This window comes from Lissotriton vulgaris, chromosome 6, assembly GCF_964263255.1.
Source record: "Lissotriton vulgaris chromosome 6, aLisVul1.2, whole genome shotgun sequence".
Classification (NCBI taxonomy): Eukaryota; Metazoa; Chordata; class Amphibia; order Caudata; family Salamandridae; genus Lissotriton; species Lissotriton vulgaris.
Window position 1 is genome coordinate 1,256,272,636 of NC_141694.1, and position 20,223 is coordinate 1,256,292,858.

The 20,223-nt window shown below is 45.2% G+C and overlaps 1 protein-coding gene across 1 annotated transcript in view; it reads left to right on the plus strand.

Moving 5' to 3' along the window:
* The window catches only part of LOC147708719 (uncharacterized), a 285,914-nt gene that overhangs the window by 183,242 nt on the left and 82,449 nt on the right, over nucleotides 1-20,223 (plus strand). Inside the window, exons 12-15 of the mRNA XM_086925767.1 lie at nucleotides 9,208-9,279; nucleotides 11,125-11,214; nucleotides 11,868-11,936; nucleotides 14,051-14,137. Coding sequence (XP_086781893.1) covers nucleotides 9,208-9,279; nucleotides 11,125-11,214; nucleotides 11,868-11,936; nucleotides 14,051-14,137 — 318 coding nt within the window. The remainder of the gene's footprint in view (nucleotides 1-9,207; nucleotides 9,280-11,124; nucleotides 11,215-11,867; nucleotides 11,937-14,050; nucleotides 14,138-20,223) is intronic.

Genomic DNA, 20,223 nt, shown 5'->3' on the forward strand with positions numbered 1-20,223 from the left:
AGACCGGCGAAGGACACGCATATTGTGAGTACCCTATCCCATTTTGGGTCCCTGACGGTGGATGAGACACAAAAGACACTGATGCAGATTAAATTGGGCTCACCACAGGACCCATATCCGGCCAAGATACTTCACTTGGTCCCAGGGGTGATAGCCCACACCTCACAGCCATGTTAAACAACCTCTTTGAAGCAGGATATTTTCCAATAGACTGGAAGATAGGGTCTATTCTCCCTTTATTAAAAAAAATATCTTAGATACTGCTGACCCCAACAATTATCGACCAATTACTCGATTACCTTTACCTGCCAAATTGGTTAAAAAAAATCGTCAACCAGAAATTAACTGCCTTTTTAGACAAAACAAAGAGTCTTGATGTCACACACTTTGGATTTCGTAGTCATCATAGTACCGAACTGGTGTTGATTTCAGCCACGGAAGAAATCAGGCAGATGATACATAGTGGAGGAAATGCGGCTCCGCTCCTCTTGGATCTTTCACCGCATATGATAAGGTTAATCCTTCTTTTAATTGATCACCTTGAATCAATTAGGATCAAAGACAATGCATTCAAGTTCATCACCTCTTTTCTGGCTGACCGTATCCAGACAGTCTCTCACTGTGATTTTAACTCATCAACCTTCACTTTGCCCTGTGGGGTCCCTCAGGCCTAACCCCTGAGCCCCACTCTATTTAAAGTCTATGTTACCCCAATCAGCTCATTTGGTTTCTCTCTGGTTTCATATGCAGATGACACACAGATTGTTGTATCTGTCACTGATAATCCTGAAGCCACAGCAGTTCAGTTTCACAACTGTATGCTTCATATCGGGAAGGGGATGAGCAGCAACTGCCTAAAATTAAATTCCTCAAAGACTGGTATCCTGTTGTTTGGTAATAACCCCTCTTTTTCGTCAAACACCTGGTGGCCCCAGGATCCCCAGTGGTAAAGTAAAAAACCTTGGAGTAATTATTGAAACTTAGCTATCTTTTGAGGGACAAATCAAGCACATCACTTCCTTGTCTTTTTTCATTTTGAAAACTCTAAGGAAAGTGTTGCCTTTCATTCCATTGAGCTTTCAAAAGATGTTCGTTACAACTCTTATTTCATCCAAAGTAGACTACTGCAACAAGCTTTTTATTAATATTCAAAATCAATTTTTACATAAGTTACAAACGCTGCAGAATGCCGCAGCACAGTTACATCTCAAGCGTTGATCCAATTAGACTTGCTCCTAATAGGTAAACCAATCGAGTTTAAGACACTCTGTATTGCCTTCAATTCACAACAAGGTGTAGGCCCTCAATATTTGATACAGCGTTTTCAACGCTATATCCCAGCACGCTCCCTATGCTCATCCACCAGTAGAAACCTTGTAATCCACAGATTTAAAAAAGCCAACTGGGATGGTAGCAGATTCGTCTCATGCACAATAAGGCTGTGGAACTCACTCCCGACTAAACTAAAATTTAAGACAGATCTACTGGCATTCAGGCAGAATCTGAAAACTTAGCTATTTAGAAAATAATTTTGATATCTTCCAGATTTTTAGCCTGTTTGTGTCTGCTAGTGCCTAGATACCCCTAGGAAATTGTGTCGCTTTATAAATTTTATTTTAATTTCATAAGTGGAAGAACCTGGAAAGTCCATCTGCATTGGAATGGGCAGTCCCAGGTCAGTGTTTAACTGTAAAGGCTGTTCCCTGTAGGAAGATGGACCACCTCAAAAGTTTGGGATTCTCATCTTTCATTTGCATTATTCATTTGAGAGGTCTGTGGTCAGTTTTAACTGTGAAGTGAGATCCAAACAGGTATGGTCTCAACTTCCTTAGTTACTAAACCAGAGCCAAGTCCTCCCTCTCAATGACACTTCAAAGCTGCTCCTTGATGACTAACCTCCTGCTAATAAAAGCAAAAGGCTGGTCTTGGCCATCATCATTGGTCTGGGATAGAACTGCTCCTATCCCTAGCTCAAAGCCTTCAGTCGGCACAATGAAATGATTGGTGTAGTCTGGAGCTTTGAGAATTGGTGCTGAGCACAATGCCTCTTTCAGGGTGTCAAAAACCTTTTGACAGCAAACTGTCGAGTTTACTTTCTGGGGAATTTTCTAGGAGGTGAGTTCTATGAGTGGTGCCAAAATGAATCCATACCCCTTCACAAACCTCCTATAATACACAGTCAAGCCAAGGAATGCCTTGACTTTGTTCTAGGTTGTTGGACCCTCCCAGTCCAGAATAGCTTAGATCTTAGGTTGTAAGAGTTGCACTTGGCCTCCACCAACACTGCCAGGCAACCTGCCTGAAATCTCCAATTGAGGTTTTCGAGTCATCTTTTACATTCAAATACTTACCTGATCACAGACCCGAAGCTTCTACAATCGCCCCCTTCCCAAAACACGGAAAAGTGAAGGTGTGACATTGCTGTGGGCCAGTAATCGCACTGAGGAGCAAGTGGTGTTACAGCTCCAAAGCCGGCACTGAAATAGAAGCAGTCTGACTATTGGCGAAGAAGCCAATCAGGAACTAAGAGGCCGGATATTGCATGCTGGGCCCTCGTGTTACACAACAAATATACTCAGCCAAATGACCAGCGGTCTTTCAAGCAGGTATTGACACAAGTCGAGGTTAGGCAGATGTATATTTTGACATTGCATCTGTTATGTAATTGTGGATTTAGCCTCCCAATGGGACAGACAGTGGAATGTTTTTACAATTGTGTGTCTTTGTAAAACAGAGCGGTGCTCCTTATTTACCTGAGCTGCAGCCAGGTGAGGTGAGGCGCTATCCCCACAGAAATTGGGTGAGTGATATCATGCTAACTAAATCGTAATGACATGAACACAAGAATATCACTACTGTAGAGTGTACTTTTTGACAAATATGTTTGTTTCTTCTCATTTTCTTTTCGTGTTTGCATGACTACTTTAGATTGTGGAGGAGAACCTGCACCTGACAAATAGGTGATATAATCTCTTTTTATCATTTCTCCCATAACTTTACAGCAGTAGCAACATCTAGGTCCTGATGAATGCAGAGGGTCTTGTCCTCACATGCAGAAACATGCAGACCACTCGCTGAGCAGATATTATGTTAAATCTGCTTTTTTCACTTTTCATTGTTGTTTTTAAGCTTAGGGAGCTGAGAGAAAACATTAAAATTAATCACTCTACTCAGTCTCACCTAATTGTATTCACTTCAATAATTTTCACTTGCACTGCTTTTTCAGTTGTAAAACCACATTGATACCACTTAGCGAAATAACCATTATGGAGTCTTCTTACTCGCACAGTCCTTTCTTTACAACTTGTGTGACTGTGTGCACACTAACTCCTGGGTAAGGAGAACCCAAATGATGTAACAGTGGTGGTACAGAAAGGACAACTGATGGGAAAATTCTCACCTTGGGTATGTGTTGCACGTATATTTGTCTAAATGGCTTTACGTGTTTAACCACATTTGTTCCACAATCTTTCCTCTTGTCGTGTAATTGGTTGTCTATGAGTAGAATGTGTTTTTTGACTCCTGGTTACTTTTTGTTGTAATATTGACACAAGTCAAACAACTATTGACACAATATTACACAGAGGTTAAACTAAATTCCCTAAAATCTTACCAGCCTAAACTATAAATTGGAAGGGCAGTCCCAAACTATGACTAAAGACTAGATATGATCTTTAACAGTAATCAATACATAGCAACAATAATCAATCATGGCATTTGCAAAGCGCACTACTTACCTGTGAGGGTCTCAAGGCGCTGGGGGAGGGAAATGCTGCTACTGCTCGAAAAGCCAGGTCTTGAGAAGTCTTCTGAAGGTTAGCAGGTCTTGGGTCTGCCGTAGGTGGGTGGGTAGGGTGTTCCAGGTTGTGGTGGCAGGAGAATGATTTGCCACCTGAGGTCGCACTTCGGATGCGAGGGACTGTGGCGAGGGCGAGGTCAGCGGAGAGGAGCTGGTGGTGTAGAAGCTGAGTCGGCTGTTGAGATACGCTGGTCCGGTGCTGTGGAGTGCCTTGTGTGTGTGGGTGAGGAGCTTGAAGGTTATCCTCTTGTTGACAGGGAGCCAGTGCAGGTCTCTCAGGTGGGATGTGATGTGGCTGCGGCAAGGGATGTCGAGGACCAGGTGTGCAGAGGCTTTCTGGATGCGTTAGAGCCGTTTCAGGAGTTTGGCCGAGGTTCCTGCATAGAGGGTGTTTCCGTAGTCCAACCTGCTGCTGACGAGGGCCTGGGTGACCGTTCTTCTTGTTTCAGTGGGGATCCACTTGTAGACCTTGCAAAGCATGCAGAGGGTGTTGAAGCAGGAGGAAGAGACGGCGTTGACCTGTTTGGTCATGGAGAGGGTGGAGTCGAGGATGACCCCCAGGTTGCGAGCGTGGTGGTGGGTGTTGGAGCTGTTCCCAATGCGGTTGGCCACCAGGAGTCATTCCAGGCTGAAGGGGTGGATCGGAGGATGAGGACCTATGTCTTGTCCGAGTTCAGCTTCAGTCGGCTGTTCCTCATCTATTCGGCAACGGCCTTCTCTTGGATCCCGGCGTCGTGGAGGCATGTTCGTAGTGTGCGGTGGCAGACCGTGTCGAAGGCGGCTGACAGGTCCAGGAGGATGAGAGCCGTGATTGCTGTCTCGAAGGAGATGTTGATGGCTTTCCGGAGTTGGGGTGCGATGGCGGTGCTGGCTTTGGTCAAGATGTGGTGTGTGCATGGGTCGGACGGAAATCTGGAGTGGACAGTGTTCATGATCTTGATGGTGTAGTTGTCGTTGATATTGGTCCAGGAGAGCAGGCAATCGGTGTGAATTGTGGTCGTGGTGGCGGCGGTATGAGTGGTTGTCGGGGCGGTCATGGCGTTGAAGCTGTCGTGGATGTCTGCGATCTTGCGATGGAAGAAGGTGGTGAGCGAGTCGCACAGGTTTTGCGAAGGTGGGATGTCGTTGGTGATGGAGCTGTGGTTGGAGAGTTCCTTCATGATGTTGAAGAGCTCTTTGCTGTTGTATGCATTGTTGTCTAGGCGGGCTTTGAAGGAGGCTCTTTTGGCGGATCTGATGAGGTGATGGTGTCTGCAGGTGGCGTTCTTGTGGACTGCGTAGCTGTCCGGTGTTCGTTCACTGAGCCACTTCTTCTCCAGCTTTCGGCAGGTTGGAGGCCTGGAGGTCTTCAGTGAACCAGCTGGATTTCTTGACCGGGGCGAGGGTGATGGCTCAGTCGTCAATCTACTGTCTGAGATTGTGGGCGGCATTGTCGGCGTCGGTGGGGTCGGTGGGCAGTCTTTGGGCAAGGGTGGTGGTTAGCTGGTCTTCGGTGACTTTGTTCCAGCCGCAGCGAGGCATCAGTCGGGTGCGGTGGTGCGTGGTGGGTTTCCAGAAGGTGAAGTGAATGCAGCGATGGTCGGTCCAGTGGAGTTCGGTGGTGTGGTTGAAGGAGACGTGGGGGCTTGTGGAGAAGATGGAGTCAAGCATGTGGCCAGTGGAGTGAGTGGGTGCAGTGATGAGTTGTCTGAGTCCGAGGTTGGCTAGGTTGTCGATAAGGGTGGTGGAGTTGTTGTCGTTGTTCTCGAGGTAGAAGTTCAGGTACTCAAGGAAGATGTAGTCCATGGAGGCTAGCGCGTGTGAGCTGATGAAGTCGGTGATGGAGTCGCTGAACTGTGGTTGGGGTCCAGGGGGTCTGTAGATGAGGGTTCCTCTGAGGGTGGTGTTGGGGTCGGTGTGGATCTGGAAGTGTAGGTGTTCGGCGATGTTGAGGGTGTCGTCCGTGCTGGTCGAGACTCTGAGGGTGTTCCTGTGGTGATGGTGATTCCTCCTCCTACTCCATTGGTGCGGTCCCTGCGGGAGATTTTACAGCCTTCCAGGATGGCTATAGCGATGTCGGGTGCCGAGGAGGGGTTCAGCCAGGTCTCTGTCAGGAAGGTGACGTCTGGGAAGGTTGAGTTGAGAAGGTCCCAGAGTACAACGGCGTGTTTGCGGGCGTAGCGAGTGTTGAGAAGAATGCATCTGAGGTAGTTAGGTTCTTTCATGGTGGGTGGGTTGGTGGGTCATGTGCTGGTGAAGCTGCAGTTGCGGCAGGAGAAGGGTCCTTGGATGCGCTTTGGGGTGGCCAGGCAGTATGTGAGTTCTTGTCCAGTGTTGAGTGCGTAGATGGGGTTGGCGTTGTAGCAGTGTTGGGACTCTCGGGGGCAGGGGTTCTGGTGCTGGGCGCGGTCCAGGCGTGGACGGGCTCAGATGGGCTTGCCTTTGGCACGCCAGCAGCATGCCTGCTGCACGCGGCCGCCATAAGAAGGAGAGGTGGGAGGGAGGAGCAGCTGGGAGGTGGGAGCAGGAGAATGGGAGAGCAGGGGGGCGGGGCAGCAGGGGACGCAGCAGCAGGAACTGGGGAGAAGAACGGTAGGGATACCGAAAGGAAAAGGGACATAGTAATGGCACAGCTGGGAAGGGGGCAAAAGGGCAAAAACACACAGTGAGCTGACAGAAAAATACAATTTACAATGAAAATAAAAATACCAGAAACAGGGGCAAGAGCAGGGAGGGCCTTGAATCCCAGACAGCAGCAGCGGCAGCTGGGCTAAGGCAAGGGCACACAGGCGGTGCTGTGCGGTGTGGGGAGCGACCTACCAAGGACAAAACACAGCAGTACTTATCTGTAATGAAGGAGCGAATAAAAGAGGATGATGACTCTGGACATTTATATTGTCTGGACATTCTATTGCTTTATGATGTATTATTGTTCCTTAAAGGGCTGAATGTTGGGGCTGCAAAAAGAGTTTATTGCATAATGGTAGCATACGGTCTTGTAATGAAATCAGCCACCTTCTTATTGCCTTGTTCAACATCTCAATAGCAACAGCCACGAGCCTCAAAGACTGGAAACAGGCAAAAGTCAACCCCCTACTAAAGAAACCATTAGCAGATCCCAGTGAATTCCAGAACTGACAACCGATCTCCCTGCTTCCATTCCCGGCCAAAGTATTAGAAAAAGTCATCAACCAATAACTCTCCTCACAACTGGAACAGAACCCCCTACTCGATTCTTCTCAATCTGGATTCCGCAGCAACCACAACACCAAGACAGTCCTCATGGCGGCTACCAACGACATCCAAGACCTACACGACTGCGGAGAGACTGTGGCTCTGATCCTCATAGACCTCTGGACAGCCTATGATACGGCTGCCACCCCACACTCATCACAAGGCTGCACAACAGAGGCATCCAAGGAGCTGCTCTCAGATGGATCGCCTCTCCTCACCAGAAGAATTCAAAAAGTCAGTCTACCCTCACCTTCGAACCAAAGAAAATCATCTGCATTACAGACATTGCCAACTGGATGAGGGACAATTGCCTGAAACTCAACACAGACAAGACAGAGGTACTGCACTTCAGAAACAAAAGCTCTCCCTTGGACGCATCTTGGTGGCCCTCTTAACTCAGACCCCCACTGACCACGCCTACGAACCGACTACAGACAATACAGAACACAGCAGCCAGACTCACCCTGGAACTCCGTAGACTAATTCACATCACCTCCTACCTCAGGGAAATGAACATGTCTCCCTGTACAGAAAAGCTCCTGGCCCACGCATACAAGGTCCTACATAACTGCGGACCGTGTACTTTAACCATCGACTGCACTTACATCAGCCCACCATACATCTCCGCTCCACTTCTTTCTCTAACCTTCACCCCCGCATTTGACGTAGCAGATGCAGAGGTCGTTCCTTCTACCTAGCAACAAAAACATGGAATGAGCTACCCCTTTATCTCCCTACATCCCCATCTCTTCCAGAGTTCTGAAAGTCCCGGAAGACCTAGATGTTTGGCTAATCAACTGGACCCTGCCATCGCCTGTATACCTTCACGTGTGACAAGAAGTGCTCTGCAAATCTACTGATTGATTGATGCTGAGAGGCCGAATTAAGTGAATGCCTGTTGTTCATGGCAACACATTTGAAGGGAATCTATGTCTAGCTAATTTGAGGAACGTAGAGATTTTTGTCCACCCTGTATGAATGTTGGTTGTTTTTATTCCTTAGTATAATCAGTGAAAAAGAGTTCTTAGAAATTAAACTTACCAAAAATACATTTTCTATGCGTGGTATCAAATTCTCAAGATTTTCATATTCAGCTATTGTTCCAAAGTATGGCCATTTTTTGATTATTATACTTATTAGAATGATCTCTGGAATATTGAAACTGGCTCAGCTAGTCCAAGGCAGTAGAATGATCACACTAAGTGTTCTTATTTGCCTGTGTTCCAGGTTCAGTGAAGTTCTGGAAACCAGCAGTTGCAATTGGCTTTTTGGCCTTCCTATAGGGGTGCTAATAGATGTATTCTCCACATGCTCAGTAGTAAACGCTCTTAATTGTCTGTTCTTCTTGTCATATCCACTCACATACATGGTAGTCAATTAATGGGTTATGCTCTGAGCAGATGGTATTAACTAATCATAACACACTTTGCAGTTGGCAATAGTGGATAATACCTTACAATCAGCTCTAGTTGAGAACTCTTAGGACACTCTTCATCATTAGGGAACACATGCCTATGGGCAGTGAGATCAGAGTGCAATTACAAAAAATAATAAGGACGTATCAGTGTAGTACCAATAAATAGCACACACTGCATAGTCAGGCTGATGTTTCGGAAAACATCGCTTGCACATGTAACAATAATCCTCACCTTTCTCTGCAAAATTATGTAGCTTTCCTTAATCTTATGAGTTTACGTTTGTTGTTTTGAATTAGTATATTTTACTAGGATCCATCTCTTTCCATTAGCTATGAACTTGTCCACTCCCTTACATCCTAACAAGGTGAACATGCATCCTTGCTGTTATTTCTCTTTAAACATATTTGCGTGCATTATTTGTCTGCCAGAAAAATACTTCATGCAGTCTATTTATACTCATGGAATGTCTATAGGCAAACTAGCCAAATACACTGCTCTGACACTGGAGATCTTTAAAGCCTTTAAATGCTTAAGGGTACCATGGCTAAAGATATAACTTTACAGCTAAATAATATTGTCATCTCCTGCTTCACATGATTTACTAGAAACAAGGTTGCGGGCAACAAACTGTGTGTGATCATGGTCCTACTTAAACGTGGGTGCCACTGAAAAGATTGATGAGAGTCTTTCATTGTAGTCATGGAGGTGGAGTTTGGAGTGGAAAGTGAAAGTGGGTCTTAAAGTATGTTTTGCCTAAAGCAATTTTTACCTTTACAGCAGCCACAGTGGTTCCCGGCAGTAACAATAAGGAGAGAGAGCCGAAGCCTCCTACCTTATTCTGGCGAAAGGGTAAGACGGGGCACCAAAGGCCACCATGTGTTTGGGCATTTCCTTCACCATGTGTTTGAGTGTTTCCTTTGCCTCAGAACATTTTATCTTTTGGTTTCTATGAATACGTAGTAAAAAAAAACCAGTCATTTCTTGCCACCTGTCCCTCTCTATAACTGACTAAACAATCTGCTCTATCATACATTGTCTTATCTTACTGCCTCACCCTTCAATGGATTTTACCCAAAAGTGATTACATTATTGTGTTCTTTGGGTTTTGACAATAATGTTTCGAAGGTTTGTTAACTTCAAATGAATGCTGTTTCATCAAGGTTAATAAAGGCTACTAATTAATTCTTTGAATAGATGACTGTTTACAATGTATATTTCTCAAGACAGCGCAGTTTATGCAATGCTACCATATACTCATAGCCAAAGTGTATGAGGAAGATTTTATATGAATCACTGCTGTTTCTTTCTTTTTTGATTCCAACATTACCAGCTGAACTAGCCATTCAAACTCTAAATATAAAAGACACCACAATCTTCTGGATAAATTATAAATTCCACGCAAACCTTTGAAACTGTTTATCTCATCACCACCTGAAAGCAAACTTTCTCTCAATGAGGTAGACCCAGACTGATGGCTTGTACAAACTTCAACTGTGCAAAAGTAAATAAGACTTTCCTCGGTTTTGTAAATGCATATTTAATGGCAGCACCCATCTTAATGTCATTCACAAGTAGAAGTATGGTGTCCTTTACATATACTGTAAAAATAAGTCTAGGAGAATTATGATGCCTTTTATGATACAAGATTTGGAATACAACTTTTTCAGAAATATCTGCAGTTAATTCGATGCCCTCTGCCAGAGCCACCAAACTCTTTCCTCACTCTTACCATGATCTACTGACTTCATTTTAATCTTTGTACTCCTTAATGATAAGACCAGGACATGGTATTGACAGACCAGAAATGTGTCACAGACTAGATTGGTAGGAAGGTCGAGAATCAAGATTGCATTGTTGAAGCTGAGCACCCAAAGCTGCCATAATACATGGAACTACTCTGCCAGAGTAACTTTAATGCATGATAATTATTCCTTGGTACATAAGAAGCCTCCTCCAGCTCTACTGACTTAGGCCCAGTCACTCAAGGAGCTTGTGGAATCCTGCAAGCTTCATAAGCTGTCGCTGGACTACCAAGGTCTTAGAGGAATGCTAGAGACATCTTAGGGGAAAAAACACATGCACATACCATGCAGTGTGTATCTAGTCTGTAGACCTTTGAAAACTCTTACATTATCATATTCAGAAGACTTTAGTAACTGTTTTAACTTCACAAATTCTGAATACACATTCAGGTGCAAGAGAACACCTGACATGGGATTCAGTGAGCTTCTGTAGCTCACTACCTCTGACATTCCCCAAACGCGATGTCGACTCATCAAAATCTGCAAAACTAAAAACGTTTATGTGGACTTCATTATTTCCCAGGGAAGTTTTCAAAAAATGTCTTTTGAACAGAAGGATACACAACTCAAAAGAAAGAGCCATACTGAGTGAATATTTGGCTAGCCGCTGCACCCGCATATACCAAGGCATAAATAAATATATTTCAAAATATTTCTATATATAAATGTATATATACATATATATGTGTGTATGTGTGTGTGTATATAACTTGATGATATACACATACTATATATATATTCAAGCATGTTTTTGTTATAAAATGGTAGGAAAATATTATTATTTTGATATCCTCAAATACAAAGTAGTGGGCTGAGAAGGAACGTGAGCCTCATTAGCGTAGGCTGGAGTTGGCCTTAATCTTTGCTGAAGTCATTTTTGGATTCTTTACAGGTTCCTATATGCCTTTCTAGACACCGCATGGGACAGAGGAGTTTTTCATCCATTTTGAGCATCCCACATCATATTGCTGGAAGAGTATGGGTAAGTGAAAAATTATTTTAATGGAGGAATAGGAGCCAGGTATTTGGGTGTTTCATTTGCCCTCCATGCATGTTCTTTAACATTGGATCCACTATAAATGTTATTTCACACACCCTGCTCCAAATCCATAACTAACTTGACCTTCTTCTAAACAAAGCTGTTCCTAGCATTTCTCACCAAACAATAATACCTCTAAACCTTAGACTATCTTCACTTGTTGCACTGTCATTAAGCCCACTTCACTATTTCACTATGCCACTTTTCTGGCACATTCTTTCCCCTTTCCTCATCTTTCCCCATATGTCTGGATTAGACATCACTCTTCTTTTAGCTTCCCCATTTCATTCTCTGGCACTTCCTCCCTCACCTACACACCCTACAAATAAAGTTTAAATAAATTGAACAGGTATAGATCTTCAGATACATTGGATATTTTTTGGGTCGCTAGTTTTAACCACATCCATATTTCTACATTTACATGCTTTTCATGCAATTTATGAGATTGCATCAGGTAGATAAACTCACCTTCTTAAATGTGGGTGCTGCTAAACACTTTGATGAGGGTTTTTCATTAAGGGAATGGTGTTGTGTGGATAATGGAAGTGGGCTTTGGAGTATGTTTTGCCTCATGCTATTTTTTACCACTTCAACAGCCACGTTGGCCCACCACAGAGGCAATGATGAGGCAGAACAACAGCTTGATACTTTACACTGGCGAAAGGGTAAGTGACACATGATTTCAAAGGCACCATGTTTTTTAGTATTTTCTTTGTCCCAGTACATTTTATCTAGTTGGCTTCTAGCAATGGTGGATGGTCTACAAAGCCAATCTCATCCCTTGCACTCTGCCCCCATCCAAAGGAAAACCGTTAATCTCTTCTTTACAGCATCCTAATCTTATAGGCCTCTGGGTTTTGAACTGACTGTTTCTTTAAGTTTATCAATGTCAAATGAACGCTGTTTTTGCAAGGATTAATAAAGGCCACCAATTATTCTTTACATATATGGATATTTACAATGCACAATTTGCAAAGCAGTCTATCTCTCATCCTTTCTTTCACTCCTCCAAACTACCCCACACTCCCTTCACATCCCTTTTCGCACCTACACAGAGTAAACATATTTTTCAAATCACAACCACTTTTCAAGGTTATTGGCTAGATCTGCAGACCGTGTATATCCACATCACCATTTACAAGTGCCTAAGACCTCATCTGACAGTTGGCTCTCTTAAATACGTTACAAACAGACTCCAAGTCGTACAGAATGCAGCTGCATGGCTGCTGTTGAATATACCCAGACATCAATCAGCCAGATCCTCCTTGAGGGAGCTTCATTGGCTCCCGGTCCAAGCCAGGATCAAATTTAAGTCCATAAGCTTGGCTCACAGAGCCATGTATGGGAGAGGCCTCACCCTGATACAAAAGTTGGTCTCACATTATTCTCCCCTTCGCCACCTCAGGTCAAGCTCTAACTTTCTGATGAATCCCACCAGCTTCAAGAGAGCCAGGTGGGGTGGAATGTCTTTCGCCCACCTGGTACCTAAACTGTGGAACAGTATGGATCCGAAACTCCGACTGATTTAAAACAAAGCGTCCTTCAAAAAAAGACTCAAAACATGGCTTTCCCCTAAACTCATGCACAAACAACTGCCTGTACTGTCTCACCTCAGCGCTGGGATGCCCAAGGGTAGCCATGCGCTTTCAAAATCCCCTAAATCTAAACCGACTGTTCACAATCCATTACAAAATAAAAGTACTCCCTTTTTGTTTTTTTGTAAATAGTGACAGCACTTTTGACATAACAGGGACACCATATTTTCCAGTCCAGTGGGGAGTGGCAATCCAATTTCAGACTCAAGCTCATTGTTTGGTGTTTGCAGAGCATTTGCCCTCCCTTCCTTCTTCGTATATGACGTCACCAGAACTCCTCTATAGCCAGTGGACCATATTACAGGTTACCTTTTATGTATTTTCTTATTTTACATACTTACTTTGGGGTAATAAACTTGAAAAGATTGATTTCAAACAGACAAATGTTATTGGCAATAGTAAGTAAAATATTGGATCATACCGTTTAGTTGCCTGCAGTGAAATAAAAAGTAATGCTTGATTATGCTGAATATGGAATTTTAGAAAACACATTCTTCTTATACGAGTAAGGGATTGTCCAAACTGTTCTCTCAAAGGGTCAGCTAGCAATGACATTTATTGGATTTAGAATATTTACCTTTTTCAACTCTCCTCTTAACTTTTTTCGTCCTGTACAGAACTGTACACAGTTTGGCATGGTGGAAATTATCTTGCCAAATTTGTTGCAGGGTCCAAGGTCTTGGTGGAATCTAAAAAAGATTTTTCAATGGAGCATTTGCCTAAACTGCTCCATTTTGTAACTACATAATTGTGACTGCATTGTGTGCTATACATGTGTGTGCGTGTATATGAACATATATATATATATATATATATATATATATATATATATATATATATATATATATATATATATATATACATACATATAGAGAGAGATAGAGATTGAGATAAATGTTTGAGATACATTTGGATATATCTTGAGCGAGCGAGTGATAGGCTGTAGTTTTCTCCAGACATTTGTGGATATTCAAACAACAAGAAATGAAAAAAAACGCCTTTTCTAGACAAATCACATTACAGGTAAAAACAATTCAGTTTTCTAACGTCCTGTGATTATCTTTCCACCTATCTGAGAGTTGGGTCTGTAGACTGATCTGAGAGGAGAGGGGTTGTAATAATGTTTAGTGCAGTCAGCTTCTGAAGTCTTTTTGCCTGATGCCTTTTTTTTATATGTTTCCCAGCTACCCATTTGGCCTACCACAGGTGTAATGGCACATTGGAGCACCCAAATGGTTACGCCCCTTCATCATAATGCTGGAAGAGAAATGGTAGGTGATAAGGGATGCTAGTAAGGGAGTTGGAACCTTGTAATGAATGTTTCCCTTGTCTTCCCATGCTAGCAATGTTGAAATGGCCTCTAGTGTAGTTATTCAGCATGACACCAAAGATTCCCCTATTCCTTGTCTTTCTAATAATGCCTTGACCAAGAGTCACACATTGCTATTCATGCTCACTTATCTTAGGGCGAGAAAGCAAAAGACACACAATTGATGGACGGAGTGCAGACCAAATCAAAACACTCATCCCCAGTCAAGAGATCTGGGTTAAATCCATCATTCTTTTGCTCACCATTCCACCCCAGTTTAAACCTGGCCATATGCAAATCAGTCTTGACCATGTGCCTCATGGGAACAGTCCACCCCGAACTGCCAAGCCAGGTCCTCACTGGACCAGAAACAAGCATCCTAGGACCGGTTTCGGGGTTTCCCCCTCTTCAGCCAGGATAGCTTGATTCCAATGGCACAGTGAGCCCAGGACGCACATCTGGGCATACCTGGTGCACTTAGGATGAGAAAGCAAAAGACACACAATTGATAGACAGAATGCAGAACAAATCAAAACATTCAGCCCCAGTCAAGAGAACTGGGTTAAATCCATCATTCTTTTGCTCACCATGCCATCCCAGTTTAGACCTGGCCGTATGCAAATCAGTCTTAACCCTGTGCCTCATGGGAACAGTCCAGCCCGAACTGCCAAGCCAGGTACTCTCTGGCCCGGAAATAAGCATCCTAGGACCGGTTTCGGGGTTTCACCCGTCTTCAGCCAGGATAGCTTGATTCCAGTGGCACAGTGAGCCCAGGACACATGTCTGGGCATACCTGGGGTAAAAAGGACGAGAAAGCAAAAGACACATAATTGATAGATAAGCTGCAGAACAAATCAAAACATTCTCCCCCAGTCAAGAGATCTGGGTTAAATCCATCATTCTTTTGCACACCATGCCAACCCAGTTTATAGCTGGCCATATGCAAATCAGTCTTGACCCTGTGCCTCATGGGAACAGTCCAGCCCGAACTGCCAAGCCAGGTCCTCCCTGGACCGGAAACAAGCATCCTAGGACTGGTTTAGGGGTTTCACCCCTCTTCAGCCAGGGTAGCTTGATTCCAGTGGCACAGTGAGCCCAGGACTCACGTCTGGGCATACCTGGCGCACTTTGGGTGAGAAAGCAAAATACACATAATTGATAGATGGAATGCAGAACAAATCAAAACATTCACCCCCAGTCAAGAGATTTGGGTTAAATCCATCATTCTTTTGCACACCATGCCAACCCAGTTTATAGCTGGCTAAATGCAAATCAGTCTTGACCCTGTGCCTCATGGGAACAGTCCAGCCCGAACTGCCAAGCCAGGTCCTCCCTGAACCGGAAACAAGCATCCTAGGACTGGTTTAGGGGTTTCACCCCTCCTCAGACAGGGTAGCTTGATTCCAGTGGCACAGTGAGCCCAGGACTCACGTCTGGGCATACCTGGAGCACTTTGGGTGAGAAAGTAAAAGACACACAATTGATGGATGGAATGCAGAACAAATCAAAACATTCCCCCCAGTCAAGAGATCTGGGTTAAATCCAACATTCTTTTGTTCACTATGCCACCCCAGTTTAGACCTGGCCATTTGCAAATTAGTCTTGACCCTGTGCCTGAATTGGCATGGTGAGTACAAAAACTATGGATTTAGGCCCAGATCTCTGTACTTGGGTGAATGTATGACATTGTTCTGTGTTCTGTCCATCAATTGTTCTTTTTTGCATTTGTCCCCCCGAGTGGGACAGGTATGCTCAGACGTGAGGCCCTTGCTCTACATTCCACTGCAGTCAAGCTATCCTGGGTGATGAGGGCTGAAATCCCGAAACCGGTCGTAGGTTGCTTGTTCCCAGTCCAGTGTGAACCAAGCCTGGCAGTTCAGGCTGGACTGTTCCCATTGGGCACAGGGTCAGGACTGATTTGCATATGGCTGGGTCCAAACTGGAATGGCTTGGTGAGCAAAAAAACAACAAATTTAGGCCCAGATGTCTGTACCGGCCTGAATGTATGATATTGTTCTGCATTCTGTCCATCAATTGTTCTTTTTGCATTTGTCACCCCGAGTGGGACGGGTATGCTCAGACCTGAGTCCCGGGCTCTCCATGCCCTTGGAGTCAAGCTATCCTGGCTGAAAACCCAAAACTGGTCATAGGATGCTTGTTTCCAGTCCAGGGAGGACCTGGGCTGGCAATTTGGGCTGGCCTGTTCCCATTGGGCACAAGGTGCATGACTGATTTGCATATGGCTGGGTCCAAACGGGAATGGCATGGTGAGCAAAAAAACGATGGATTCAGGCCCAGATCTCTGTACTGGGGTTAATGTATGACATTGTTCTGCATTGTCCATCAATTGTTCTTTTTGCACTTATCTTGGTACACATTTTTCAAACAACATTTTTTCAGTTACCTTGCAATACTTTTACCTGAAACATAACATTTGCTTGATTTTCATATCACCTGCAGCAGTGCCCCACCCAATAGAAATTTGTGTTAAATTCGATAAGCTTCTAAGAATTCTGTTTGGCCTTGAACTTTATGTTGGCCGTTTTAAACGTACCTGTCCCTAGTGACACCACATATAAGGGGTGTAGGAAGGGGGAGGCTCTAGTTGGCGCAGTGCAACACTAGCGACAAGCAGGGACTCTCTCTTCCTCGTCAGGGCTGAGGGTTACCTTCCAGACAACCTCTGCTTACCCTCTAGGTAGTGTGGCTTAAGCAGTCGTAGGCTAATCTTTGGGGCACATTGGGTTAAACACTTGCAACAGTACACCTTTACAACCAACCCACCACACAACGAGACCAGACTGTATTCTGTAAAAATATATATCTTTATATAGATTTTAAGCAGGCTTGTGAATACAGTCAATGTATTTTATGAAAACGGTTGCAGTTTACTTAATTCGGGTTACCACAGTTCTTATGCAGTTCTCTTGAGGCCCGTAGGCCGGTGTTACTCAAAGTTCTTGTGGAGCCGGCGGCTTCCAGGGGATCTGTCCCACGTCGCGTTGCCTTCCCGGGGTCGCTGATCGTTGCGGCTCTTCAGCCGAGCAGGTCACTGGTCATCCGGGGCAGCGGTGTTCGGTGGCGGCAGGGTCCTCTCCTTGTCGTCCGCTCCGACCCTGGAGGCGGCGGCTGTGCGGCGGTGGCAAGTGGCAGTGCGGTCCCCAAGTGCAGGACGTACCCAGCCAAATGTCGGGGCAGCTGTGGGCTCACAGCTGGGCTGTCGGGCAGGCTACCGACTTTGCGGATTCTCGTAGGGCAACTGTCCGTCTTTGCAGGTGAGTGACTGCTCGCTATGCAGTCCCCTCGAGAGCTCGGACCGGACGGGTCCTCCTTCCCTTTGCTCTCGGGCTCCCGGTGCAGTTGCGGTCACGGTGTTCGGGCCAGCGGCGGCTGGTCCTTACTTTGCTCTCGCTGTTGCTTTGGGCCCCGGTCACGGTGGTCGGGATGACGTTGATGCCTTAGAGGAGATTCCTCTGTCGATACTGCGGCGATGGTCAGCACCCGCAGTCGCTTTCTTCCAAGGGGGTAGCGTCCACTGGTCCTGGGACGCTGGTCAGGGGGCAAGTTCAGTTGCAAGCCCTTGGAGATCCCTTTAGCAGAGTTTGGCACAAGTAAAGCGAAAGTCTTTTCGTAGTCTTTTCTTCTTCCTCTCCTTCAGCAGCAAGGCACCAGACACAGGCAAGAGTCAGCGCCCTTCCTTGTCTCTCACGGTCCTTCTCGTAGGGCAGAGTCCTTCTGTGGCCCAAACCGGATCTAATTTTCAAGGAGCAGGGCTCCTTCTTTTATAGGCCAATTCTTTTGTTCTCGCAGGCCAGGGGGGCCTTTGCATAGCCACTCTCAGTTCTGGAGTACCCCGGCGGGTGTACTCCGGCTTCTGCTCTCAGTGTGAGGGGCAGGCGCATCAGACGCCCCACAGGAGGTGGAGCCAGCATTGTCTGGACAGGGGTGGCCAGAGTACCTTGTTGATGGGGGCTTCGCCCTTCCTGGGCCAGGTGCCAGCAGAGTCATCCGCCGCTCCCCAGGAGGGTGGAGCCAGCATTGTGGTGGCCGAGCACAGTGACAGTTCGAGTCAAGAGGCACTCCTACCTCCCACTAAGGTGTAATCTGCGCATTCACCACCTGTCATCCCTCCAGCCCTGTCATTCACACATCCCAGACAGTCAGATACACATACCAGCAGAGGCGGCTGAAATGGTTAAGCAAGCAAAGGCTAACTTTCTAAAAGTAGCATTTGCAAACCCAGGATACTAAAATAAACTTGACTACAAGAAATATCTTATCATCCCGAGTTCAGGCATACTAAACATGACTCGCTACCATGCTCCTTGAGCCTGCGGGGATTATAGGGTGTAATAATCCTCGCAGCTCAGTCTGGCCTAATGGAGCAGGTAGCCTTCAATAGTGAAATACGGTCTTCGTTGTAAGTCACTACTAGGACATGCCACGCACATCTGGGCTTGTCCTACCTTACACCTACAATGCACCCTGCCCGCAGGCCTACCATAGGGGTGACTAACATGTAGTCAAGGGAAGGGTCGGTGCTGGCAAGTGGGGACACTTGCCCAGCTAGCGTGACAGTACGAGACCGCACGCCGGATCTGCGGTCGCAGTTCCCAGACACATCTTTACGGCTGCTTCGGTGGGTGGCGCAACCAGCGCTGCAGGCCCACCAGCAGTATTGGCATCTACAAGCCCCGGCACTCTCTTGTGCACTTTACTAGGGACTAACAGTAAATCCAAAGAACCAATCATGGATACCAATCGCATGTACAATTCACAGTAGGGAGCACTTGCACTGCGGCACGGATCAGCCGTGGCGCAGTGCCCTGAGTATCGAAAAACCAGCAAAACATCGGAGGCACATCAGCAAAAAGTGGAAGGGAGACTCACGCCAAGGTGCCAGGTCTAACAAGGGGACAAATAGAATGCCTTGTTTGTCCTGGTAATATACATACCCTCTAGGATACTCTTACCACATGGCAATTCCTGGAAAGTCCTAGTCCTACCGTTAACATCTACATAATAGACATCATAACAAATATAAAATAGAAATTTTTCAGAACATACTAAAGAACATGTTTAGCCAATCCCTCTCAGTCACATTCTAGTTCCATTTTCTATGGCAGACCCATCAGACCATGGCACTTCTCAATATGTCAAGAATATCCAGCATTCTCTAAGACTATTGTTATGCTAGAGATTTGCACCATCACGGATGCCCAAGAATTTCCAAGATTTATTGTCCCAGCAGGGCCGTTATATTACTAGGGGATAGACCACTACAAGTTGCAAAGAAATATTGCCATTATGGTAGGGCCAGTATTTTACCATGGGTGGGCAATGTGAATCCTCTAATGAAAGTAACTGGTAGCCAAGAATCATCAACACCAGTGCCTCCGACACATTGATTTTTTTCCCCATGCAATACATACTAGCTGTAGGAACACTTTTTTAACCAATTTATGTTCAGGGAGCATGTTTATTTCACCCCCCTAAAAAGAGCCCCCAAAAAAGTCAAATGTAAATAAGCAGGATTAATCTGCACAAAAAAAATCATACACAAGCATGCACACTCACACACATGCACACATTAAAGTAGAATGAAACCCAGAAGGAAAACAAGTAGAAAACATATAACTCCTGATTTCTTTTTAACTAAAAAGCCATACTTATTTTCCAGTTGTGGGCTTCTTTCTCCACCGATGTAGCATCGCCCTACAGACATAGAAAGTACAATGGTCTTTTGAAGGCTTTTGAACTGTTCAGCACCACATTTGGTTTGCTCAAATCTATTCTGTAGATTAGGGTCTTGTAGAAGGCTGACATAAATCGGTCGGCTAAACTATGAAGAAATAAGCAAGAGCCTTCATTCCCTACAGCATTCCTTTCATCTTCCTGAATGATTGGTGGCATGTACCAAAATACTTGAATCTAACTCTGTGGATTGGTGGATCTCATGGGTCAAAATAAAGATTCGACCAGGGGTAATACCAGATCACTTTCTCCATAGACTTAATGGTCTATTTGAACTGCCTTCAATGGCTTCTC